At 30.7% G+C, this 12,197-nt stretch overlaps 1 protein-coding gene across 1 annotated transcript in view; it reads left to right on the top strand.

Moving 5' to 3' along the window:
• The first annotated feature begins 962 nt into the window (after positions 1–962).
• LOC126887913 (RING finger protein 121) overlaps positions 963–12,197 on the top strand; it is a 31,229-nt gene continuing 19,994 nt past the window's right edge. Inside the window, exons 1-5 of the mRNA XM_050655837.1 lie at positions 963–1,197; positions 1,273–1,307; positions 1,360–1,501; positions 5,983–6,137; positions 9,086–9,314. Coding sequence (XP_050511794.1) covers positions 1,162–1,197; positions 1,273–1,307; positions 1,360–1,501; positions 5,983–6,137; positions 9,086–9,314 — 597 coding nt within the window. The 5' untranslated portion in view covers positions 963–1,161. The remainder of the gene's footprint in view (positions 1,198–1,272; positions 1,308–1,359; positions 1,502–5,982; positions 6,138–9,085; positions 9,315–12,197) is intronic.

The raw sequence follows: 12,197 nt of genomic DNA, 5'->3' as shown, positions 1-12,197 counted from the left end.
TAATCACTTTGACATTTATGTCAAATTTCCGGTAAACGTTTACAGACTTGCCACTACTGGCGCTCGCGAATTTATAAATATCCCCTCTACGTACGAGCTCACAGCGTATACGATTTGATGCGTAATCGCGTTGGGTGTATGGGAGCTTCGATTCGATGAGTTGGGTACGGCCCGACCCATTTTATGTGGTATTGTTTTGCGCCATCTACGTGATATATCCGAAAGGTGTAAAACTGTCAAAGGAGAGAACTGTAACAATGCCGCTCGTTACAGTGTTGCCGAGCTCAAAATATTTGTAGTTTGTAACTAAAACCAAGAAATATATTCGTTGCCAAAACTGTGTATAGTATTTTTACTACAAAAGCGATGTTACGTAGGTCAAAATTTTTGACGTAAGAGAACTGTCAAAACAGAATATGACTTTTCATTATTGCGATATTATAATAAACATGGCAATAATGAAAAGTCACATTCTAATGTTTTGACAGTTCTCTTACGTCAAAAATTTTGACCTACGTAATATCGCTTTTGTAGTAAAAATACTATACATATTATAAATTTTATCAGATTCGGAAGCGGAAGTGATAAAAATCTAGTATGTATACTAAATAATACTGGTGTATTTTCCTACGTATATAATTTTTTAATACATGACTTCTGCCTGGAATTAAATTGTTAACAAAGTTTTAATTCGTGCCGAGCTTTAAGAAGTAAATAGCAACAATGCTGAATAAAATTATTGAATTATTTTGATAATTGCTGAACTAAACCATTTGGCAAATTACATACTCCCTACTTCTATAATAGTCCGCAAGCATTTGGATATCTCTACATACAGATTTACAATTTCCTGTTCATTTTGGTGCAACCCCTAATAATATGCACACCAAAATACACTAACGTCAATAACAGAAGTGACAGCTAGTTTAACAATGGATTAATCACCAGTTTATACAAGTCGAAACGTCAAGAAAACGTCACTATCACGTCACTATGTTCTCAACCTATAAAATTGATTGGTTGACTTCAAAATTAAAGGTGGAATGATGATAACAAATTCAGCTTATTTACACTAGCTCAATTCAGGGCTAGGTTAAGTTTAATTTATTTGTAATTTAATGTAGAATATACCGTTTTATTGAAAGAAATTGCACCATAAAGATGGATCTACACAAAGTTGTAGAGCTGGGAAACCGAGTGAGTAGTTGTATTATAACATGTATTTTATAATAAGATATATAATTAATCAAAAACATCGATTTTTCATTGTAGACGTTCGAGGAGCTTAGTCCAGAAGAAAAATTAAGGTAGAATTATCATACATACATTTATATATTTATATAAAACATTGATTTTCAGGCTAGAACATCAAAGAATACATGAACAACATAAAGGCCATGAGAAGATGCATGCGGAAATGGTTATAGTTTTAATTATAACGTTAGTTGTTGCCCAATTGTGCCTAATTGAATGGAAGAAGCGGCATTATAGGAGTTATTCTGTAAGTTATCGTAGAATTGAAAAAATGTCTAAGAAAAATTATACCTAACAATTAACCACAGTATGAATAAAAGTGTGTCTATCTTTCACATCTATACTACATCTTATATCCTGGCATATATAATAATTTGTGCTTTGTGAGAATTTCCGAACCAAGGCCAAAAAACAATAAAAAAAACTGAGAACATCTTTTCATATAGAATTCCTTATAGTATAATAAAATTAAATAAATATACCATTTTATACATTCAAACACCTACACTGTAATTAAATACGAAAGGTATATTTATGAATGTAGATTATTTTTATTTTATGACTCTCACATTATCTGATAATGATCAATATCAGGTTTACAAAGTATTGGCTTTTTATAATAATTTGTTGCATATATGCTACTGGTTATTGGTAATATACCTTCTATATACTTAGGTATCTAGTAATAGTTTATGGTTTTAATTTATTAACACCTTGGGTGCGTTACTAGGCATATATGTTACCCCATTTGCCACAGTAAATTATGACCCAGTCAACGCAGCCAACCGTTAGTGTAGTACGAGATCTATTTGTCCCACAACACAGCCAAGGTGTTATTTGTGTGATATTGTTGACACAGTAGAAATATGTAAGCAAAGCATTTTTAAATACAAAAAAACCTGATAAACCTGTGGGAATAGCAAGTTTTTATAATATAATCAAAATAGACCAGGAAGGATCTGTTTTTAGGTGGATGTGAGAGGTGGCATTCGGATTTTTGCGGATAAAGTTAGGTGATAACTTCGTTAATAATAATTTACTTATGCTCCTTCTCAAATATGCCCGGAACATTATTAAAAAAGTAAAATATTTAAAATTTCGTTTTTTTCTACTTTCTTTGCTTATAACTTTAAAACGATTCATTTTGGAACAAAGTTGTATAGGAATAAAACAAAGATAATTAAATTTTCTATCAGCTACGATTGGTTAAAAATGTTTTAATTTATCACCCTTGCTGCAAAATAGCAATAAATATAAAATAAGGGGACAAAACCTGTCCTTATTCAATGTTTTTCCATCACTTAGGTTACACTTGGTACCTTCCTAATTCGCTTGGAAAATTTTTGTAATGTGCTAAAACTGTCCACCAAATTACATTAAAATTGACTTACTAGATTTTGCATAATAATTTTGCAATCTAAACTTTTTTTAAAAAATTAAAATTTTTTAAAATCTTGCACAACAAAAACTGGAACATACAAAGATTTGTCAATTTTTTTACATATAAAGAAGCACTCCATCTATCTAATGCACTTTACAGAATTGAAATCGGATTATTTAAGCAGCCTCAGCAATGTTTTAAAGTTATAAACAATTTTTTGGCTTATAAACAAATTAGTGCTGTGGCCAGGAGGGGGTGCTACGGCTCCTTTATTTAGATGGACTTACCCAAGTTTTTTTATGTATTTTGACCCATAGAACATGGATTTTTTGGGTAACAGTTGATCTGGATGTCGATAAGATTGTTATAAACAAAGAACTTGAGGTGTTACATAACATCGATTTTTCGCACGAAACATTTAAAAGACTTTTTTTGTATTTCTTGGGTAATTCTAAGCAAAAAATGTTCTTACAAGTTTTTTCGTAGGATGCATAGTTTTCGAGATAAATGCGATGAAACTTTTAAAAAATCGAAAATTTCAATTTTTGAACGCGAATAACTTTTGAGTAAAAAATAAAATGGCAATTCTGCTGACAGCATTTGAAAGTTTAAGTCAAACTATACCGGTTTTAATTATTTGCATTGCTAAAAATTAATTTTTTTATTATTAAACAAAGCTATTTGTTTATAAGCCAAAAAATTGTTTATAATTTTAAAACATTGCTGAGGCCCCTTAAATAATCCGATTTTAATTCTGTACCATGTATTGGATAGGTAGAGCACCTCTTTATATGTAAAAAAATTAGCCAACTTCTAAATGGTCTACTTTTTGTTCAGAAAGATTTTAAAAAATTTGAACTTTTTTAAAAACATTTAGATTGCAAATTTATTATGCAAAATAGACCATTTAAGTAAGTTATAAAAATTTTCTAAGCGAATTACTAAGGTTCTAAGTGCCACCAAAGTGGTTAGGAAACATTGAATAACAACAGGCGTATTTTGCCCCCTTATTTTGTATTTATTGCTATTTTGCAGAATAGGTACAGTGAAACCTCGATTATCCGTCTCTCCATTAACCGTCACCTCTGTTAACCGTCAGGTATATACAGAAGTTGTATTGACTACATAAGCAAAAATTTTAATGTAAATAAATAAAAAAAAAAGTTAATTTGATTTGTGATGAGGACACAAACGGCTATCCATTGCCGACAGATAAAGAAATCGTTGAAATGTCAACAAAGGAGGACCAAACAGATTCAGAAGCTGACACAGACTTGGAATTTGACTGTAGCTATGTTGATGAACCTGTTGTAACTGACAAAGATTTGCGAAATAATCTAGAGAAGCTGCATCTAATAATATGCAATTTATTCATCGAGTGGTATTCTCAACAAGAAGAAGCCAATAAAGTAGATTACATGATCTTATGTCGATTAAGGAATTCAGCCGTCGCAAAATGTGAACCAACAATAAAACAAACAAAGATTTCAAAATATTTTAAATTGATTCGATGGTATGAACACAAATCCCTCTTATATTGCCAAACAAACCATACAAATGAAATTTGAGAATTGTACTATGAATTTTTAATTTTTTTTAATGTTCTGTTAACCGTCTTTTCGATTATCCGTCATACCCTTGGTCCGGTGCCCTGACGGATAATAGAGGTTCTACTGTAATACATTAAGACATTTTGGACCAGTCGTATATCATACAAAATTCAATTGTCTTTATTTTATTTCTGTACGACTTTGTTCCAAAACGAATCGTTTTAAAGTTATAAGCAAAGAAATCATAAAAAATTGATGTTTTTCGAAATTTTTAAATATTTTAATTTTTTTATTAATGTACCGCGCATATTTGAGAAGGAGCATAAGTCAATTATTATTACTGAAGGTGTCACCTAACTTTATCTGCAAAAATCCGAATGCCACCTCTCATCCAAAAATAGACGTTTTTTTACAGATTAGTCCTGGTCTAAAAACCTTTCTATTATCTGATGGAGTAAGGTTTAATTTTCTTCTTAACAAGTTTCTTCCATTCTTTGCAGTTTCGTGTCAACATCTTTGCATTTGTCCATGTCACTCCTCTTCTCTCCAATATCTTTCCAATTACTTCATCCGATGTCTGTTTTGGTATTCGTTCTTTTTTTTGTTTTTTAATATTTTTTTGCATCCCACACTCGTCTCACTGGTATGTGTATCTTTCATTTGGTGTAAATGACTCTACCAACTCAGCTGTCTCTCTTCTATCAACTCTATGTGGATTGTGTTTTCAGTTCATTCCTTATATCTGTGTTCGTTATTCTATCTATTCTGGTAACACTGGTTGCCAAAAGTTAGAACAGTTCAAAAAAAATTATGTCTCTTTCATGTCTTTTTTGTGTTCTGATCGTCTTTGGGGTTCTGTAAAATAGCTTTTCTCTTTTTCTCTCTAGCTGATACTTTTTTCCCAATTATCTCTCTTTGCTGCTGTGACTAATATTTTCCCATTTTCTTTAATTTTTATAGTTATTGTAATTCTTGTTTGTCTCTTCTTTCACACGTTGTTTCCATACCTTTTTCTTCACTTTTATATGTTTTTTATTTCTTCGAACCACCATGCTGTTTCTTTGTTGAGTCTTATACACATAGTTACATATACATAGTCTACATAATATAGTTCTGAAGCTATTTCCTTGTGGCATTTTTTATAATTAACTATTTTCTATGGGAAATAGGCCACAATTTTACTAAAAAAAAAATGAATTTATTAACGTTTCGAAGCCCAAATCGGGTTTCGTTGTCAAAATACAAAATACTTCTAAAATAAACAAAAATGTTGTTGCTAAGTAAAAAAATTCTTCTAATAATTTATATAATCTGACTCATTTATATTGGCAATTCAGACGTATATTATACATTTTAAAGTAGAAGTATATTATACATTTAAATTTCTACTTTAAAATGTATAATATACGTCTGAATTGCCAATATAAATGAGTCAGATTAAACAAATTATTAGAAGAATTTTTTTACTTAGCAACAACATTTTTGTTTATTTTAGAAGTATTTTGTATTTTGACAACGAAACCCAATTTGGGCTTCGAAACGTTAATAAATTCATTTTTTTAGTAAAATTGTGGCTTATTTCCCATAGAAAATAGTTAATTACATAATATAATATCCTTATAATGGTTCCATTAGTTGTTTACATCATTATTGCCTTCTGTTTCTTTTATTGTTCGTTTTAGATTCATTTAGCATCATTAACTCAAAAAACTTATAGCTAGAAATGTCATGAACACACTTGTGAATTTAATTAATACTTCACACAGACTACACTATAAAAAATTGTTTTGATTTTAGCTAGTCACTTTATTAGCCATGTGGATCCTCCCGCTAGGGCTTTGTTTGAGAAGTCATTGGTGGAGATTCGTTTTTATATGGCTTTTATTTTCATGTATAACTAGTCTTATTGTTAGAAAAGCCATTCAGAAGCCAATAGATAGGACCACACCGAGGTAAGAAGTACACTTTGTGTTTATAAAACTAATGTTTGTATATTATATGGCCCAACGAAAATAAAAAAAATGTGGCTGGATAATTTTATCGTCGTCAACACAAGATAAACTCGTAACTCCTTTTTGGTTAATTTTTCAGGAGAGCATAAAAACACTAACATTAGAAGAACTTGTAACTCCAACATGGGTTCATAAAATAAAATATGGAAAACCATGTAACTCCAGCGATAGTTTAAAGCAACAAAAATCCCTTTATTTTTAAATCGTACTAAAAACATTTATTACCCAAATCAACTTTACTTTATCTTGCTTTCTTACAGATGTAAAATTAGAACTTAAAAACCTCTATTTCACTCCAAAGAAACAAATCAAATCAACGGCAATAATCACTTAACTGACTTAGCAGAAAATTCGCGGGAGTTGCGTGTTTTACTAACATAATTTTTTGACAAGGAGATACATGCTTTTCTAGTATACATTTTAAAATTAGAAATCTACATTTAAATGACGTATTGTTTGTCGCATGGCTAGAATAGGCGATTGGCTAATGGATGGCAATAAAATCTCATTTTAAGTAAAAATTGGAGTTACGCGGTTTTCTTGTGTCAAGGACGTTATGTATTTTGATCCACTAATTTTAAAAATGTCATTTTTTTGTAGCAGTTCTGGTTTTGTTTGTCAATCAATTTGTAAAGACGAAAGATAAGCCCAGTTTTGAATATTTACCATGTAAATGTTAGCTTGTCTCCCAATCTATTTTAAAAACTAAAGCTTCTAAAAAAATAAAGACAATTTTGAAATAAGAGCGCTAAAATATGCAAATTCAGTGCTTACTTGATTGAAGCTTACTTGATTGCTTTAATTGAAATGCTTAATTCTTTTTCTTTAACTGCCATCTCCGCGACGAAGGTTTCTCCCTTCCTATGCTTCTCCTACCCTCCATTTTTCTTTGAATTAAGAGTCTTAAGATGTTATATCTTTTATCTCTCATCACATTTTCAGTATAATATGTATTACAATAATTTCTTTTCTTTTATTGTGTTTTCAATTTTCGTCTCTCTGCCTATTCTCCTTAACACTTCTATATTCGTGACTCTATCTAACAATTAAATCCTTAACACTCTTCTGAATATCCACATTTCAAATGCGTTATGTTGATTTATTGCATTTCGATTCATATCCATGATTCAGCTCTATATTAAAGCACACTGTAAATGCTTAATGCACTGTAAATGCTTAACTGTTTTTATAAATCCACAAGGAAGAATTTCCTGCAGCTGGCTGTATACCATTAATAACAAAAATCGAAGAAAAATCTTCTGCGTAAAAGGTATATTAGTTTAAAAAGCCCCTATAGGGCTACAAACATAGAAACAAAACGTTTTCGCTCTGTAACAAGAGCATCATCAGTGTTACAAAACATGGTGAGCCACCCAAAAATACAAAGGTTGAAACCTTTTAAAAATAGACTGAAAGTCTCATAAATATAAACATCATAAAATCCAAAGGATGGATAAAATTCCTATGGATGTGGCTTTATGGCAACATGTGACTCCCACACGTGGTAAGTGGGTTAATTAATTAGGTTATTTTGTTATAAGAGGTGACAGGCAACTCAGTTGTCTGTCACCTCTTATAACACATTGACCTAACAGGCAACTGAGTTGCCTGTTAATTAACCCACTTACCACGTGTGAGAGTCATAATATGTTGCCCTAAAACCACATCCATAGGAATTTTATCCATCCTGTGGATTTTATGATGTTTATATTATATGAGACTTTTAGTCTATTTTTAAAAGGTTTCAACCTTTGTATTTTTGGGTGGCTCACCATGTTCTTGTAACACTGATGATGCTCTTGTTACAGAGCGAAAACGTTTTGTGTCTATGTTTGTAGCCCTATCGGGGCTTTTTAAACTAATATACCTTTTACCAATACAAAAATTTTTTATTAAATTTTACTTGTAATTGTTTTTACTTATTAATGCTTATTTGTAAGCGTTATATTGATAAAGGGAGATGTACCAATGCAGCTTTTGTTGTTTTTTACAAATACTCGGTTCTGGATTGTTTATCTATTTTATTTTCTGCATCTGCTATGTTACTAACATTATAAAAACAATTATTTTTAGACACTTTCTACATTATTAACGATTTTTAGATAATTTTCCAAGACTTCTGTTGCTTTTTCGATTATTTGGCGCTTTTCTGGTAGCTTCTGAGGTTTTTCAACGTTCTTTATTAATAAAACATTAATAAAGAGTGTACATTATTGTTAATATTCCAGTGTCTCTGCTGATGGTCGTTGTTTCTAGATTCTGAGTAGTCAACATTTTCTCCTTTTGTTGACATGTTTCGTTTCTGGATCCTCTTGTTTAACTTGTTCCCAAAATATCAACATTCAGCCGTTTCACTTTGTTATGTCAAATACGTTTAAATTGTTATGTCAAATCGACTGATTCTTTGCACCCTATGGTGATTTAATACCTGTACGAAACTGGGGACCGTTTTTTCTACTTTTCTTTACATAATAAAACACTATACAGTGATGAGCGCGCTTATAACCGGCAAAATAACGCAAGAGATGGAAAACATAATACATTGTGATATAAAAATAGATGAAACTAGTAGATGTGCAGATTAACGATATAAACGTATTAATTAACATTACATTACATTTTCTTGTCACAGTGGCAGTTGTAATACTCCTCTGATACGTCTAAATGTGGGAAACTATGTAATGTATACGTTTGTATCGATAATTTCCATCTCTACTAGTTATATCTCTTTTTACTTCACAATTTACTATGTTTTCCATCTTTTACATTATGTTGCCGGTTATTAGCACGCTCATCACTGTATTTGCCATATTAATTTCAAAAAATTATCAAATAAAAACAGTTTTGATACCCAACAAGTAACTAATTACTCCTTCTACTACTTCCAGATTAGTATATAAATGGTTTTTACTTCTACATAAGCTAAGTTACGCCCTGGGCATTTTAGGATATTTTGTAATGATGGCAACCTTTTTTGGACTGAATTTTGTGTTCAATGCCCAGCCTAATAGTTGGATGGACTGTGCGTTACTACTCATTTTTTACGGACTGTATTATGGCGTACTAGGTAGAGATATAGCCGAAATATGCGCAGATAAAATGGCAGCCCATATTGGGGTAAGTATACTTTTTAGATTAGATTATCAATAACTAAAAATAGAACAGGAGAGATTTTTGGTGAACAGGAAAAGATACTAGAAAGATGAGCAGAAAATTTTTGAGGAGTGACTAAATATAAGAAGTGAGATGAGGTTGCACGAAGCAGAAATCCAGGTCATAGGCGTGACAGACGAAAGAGAGAAGATGACATCCCAATAGAGAAGTCAATAAAGCAGTACAAAAATTGAAAGAAAACAAAGCTCCTAAAGCAGATGACATTCCTTCTTAGCTTTTAAAACATGACACAAAAAATCTGACCTGTTGTATATAAGTAGGAATTGGAAGCAAGTAAAACTACCAGAAGATTGGGAAGTCCTATTCACAAGAAAGGAGATCAAACAATTTGTGATAACTACAGAGGAATTACCCTCCTAAACGTGACCTACAAAATGTTGGCCTACATTATTTACGATTGACTGTCGGGATATTGTGAAAGCATAACAGGCAAATGTTGGTTTTGCAAAGAAAAATCAACTATCCATCAAATATTCCTTCCAAGACAATTTGGAAAAACATGAGTATGGAAGTGATACTCACCATTTGTTTGTGGATTGTCATTTATCATGTGCCTAAGACAGTGTAGACTGTAGACAGTAGACAATTCAATATCCCAATACACTTAGCAAAAATAACCCTCTTAATAGTCGACTGTAAGGTTAAAGTGTAGAACGGAATATCAAGAACTTTCCAGACATAAATAGGACTTCGATAGGGAGATAGGCTATTATTAATACTCTGGGCTAATTAGCAAAATACAAGATGGTATATATTAATAATATAGGTATGCAAAGTCCGCAGATAGTGTGCAACTTTTTTATAAACAAAATGGCGCCCGAAAATCGTGATTTTTTCAATTTTTGCTCTATAACTCCAAAGATTTTAACTTTGCACCAAAAACACCCAAATAAAAATTCACCGTAATTAAATTCTGCATAGAGACTTGTTTTTCCCGATGTACTTCGACGAAAATTTTCCCCGGAATATGCGGGTTTTTCCAACAAAATCTTTATTTTCAACTATAATTTTAGATAAGTAATTGTTTACCAATAATTAAATAACTTGGTAATATAGAAGCTCTTTTCGTATAGATTATAATTCCAGAAGCCGATGGAAATTGAATGAACAGTTTAGCAACAATTGAATTGTTAATTAAAAATTTACGGTCGCTATAATAACCGCAATAAGTATGATACACAGAAATAACTATGATTTTTGTATCAAAAGATACTGTACCTATCTAATGTACTTTACAGAATTGAAATTGGACTATTTAAGCGGCCTCAGGAATATTTTAAAATTATAAACAATCTTTTGGCTTATAAACAAATAGAATATCTCGGGAAATATTATATTAAATCATGAAAACGGTATTGTAAAAAAGCGGCAGGCCCCTCCTTTAAAAAAAATAATCGTTTAATTGTGATGAGTGGTTCCTGAGATACAACCGGTCAAAGTTGACCGGCATTTACGGCAAAGATATAAACAATAGGATCATAATTTTCGAACCATCACCTTTTTATTTTTGTCCTCTTTCTCCACACCCACTTTCATATCTTTAAAATACTCATAACATATTATTATAATAAAAACTATCGATATTACGAGTGAAAATTGCCAAAAATAGCAAAATTCCAATCAAAAATTAGGTTGGAAAAAATGTACAAAATGTTCAAAATCAGTATACGTTAAAAAAATGCATTTTCTCGGCTTCCCATGAAGCAATTTTTGTCATACTTTTTTTTGTTCCCAAGTAACTCGAGTAGAGCCATCTAACTAACGCATTATTAAATGATAAAGTTGCTTTTGTTTTGTTATAATAGATTAATTTATTTATAACAAAAGAAAACTATATATTTTTTAAAGTTGTAGACTTTCATTAGGTAAACTTTTAGTGTACCTTTTAACGTTAAAAACACAAATATTCTCATTTGAAAGCTGTATAATTATTTAAACAATCTTTATTTAAACAAATTAAAAATTTTTGTTATAATAAATAAATTAATTTATTATAACAAAACAAAAGCAACTTTGACATTTAATAATGCGTTAGTTAGATGGCTCTACTCGAGTTACTTGGGAACAAAAAAAATAATGAAGAAAATTGCTCCATGGGAAGCCGAGAAAATGCATTTCTTTAACGTATATCGATTTTGAACTTTGAGATTACATTTTCTCAAACCTAATTTTTGATTGGAATTTTGCTATTTTTGGCAATTTTCACTCGTAATATCGATAGTTTTTATTATAATAATATGTTATGAGTATTTTAAAGATATGAAAATTGGTGTGGAGAAAGAGGACAAAAATAAAAAGGTGATGGTTCGAAAATTATGATCCTATTGTTTATATCTTTGCCGTAAATGCCGGTCAACTTTGACCGGTTATATCTCAGGAACCACTCATCACAATTAAACGTTTTTTTTTAGAAGAAGCGTCCTGCCGCTTTTTTACAATACCGTTTTCATGATTTAATTTAATTTAATATTTTTCGAGATATTCTATTTGTTTATAAGCCAAAAGATTGTTTATAATTTTAAAATATTCCTGAGGCCGCTTAAATAGTCCAATTTCAATTCTGTAAGGTACATTAGATAGGTACAGTATCTTTTGATATAAAAATCATAGTTATTTCTGTGTATCATAATTATTGTGGTTATCATAGCGACCGTAAAGTTTTAATTAACAATTCAATTGTTGCTAAACTGTTCATTCAATTTCCATCGGCTTCTGGAATTATAATCTATACGAAAAGAGCTTCTATATTACCAAGTTATTTAATTATTGGTAAACAATTACTTATCTAAAATTTTAGTTGAAAATTAAAGATTTTGTTGGAAAAAC

Source organism: Diabrotica virgifera, chromosome 7, assembly GCF_917563875.1.
Source record: "Diabrotica virgifera virgifera chromosome 7, PGI_DIABVI_V3a".
Taxonomy (NCBI): domain Eukaryota; kingdom Metazoa; phylum Arthropoda; class Insecta; order Coleoptera; family Chrysomelidae; genus Diabrotica; species Diabrotica virgifera.
The sequence above is the reverse complement of the archived record's forward strand: the minus strand, read 5'-3'. Positions and strand labels throughout refer to the sequence as shown.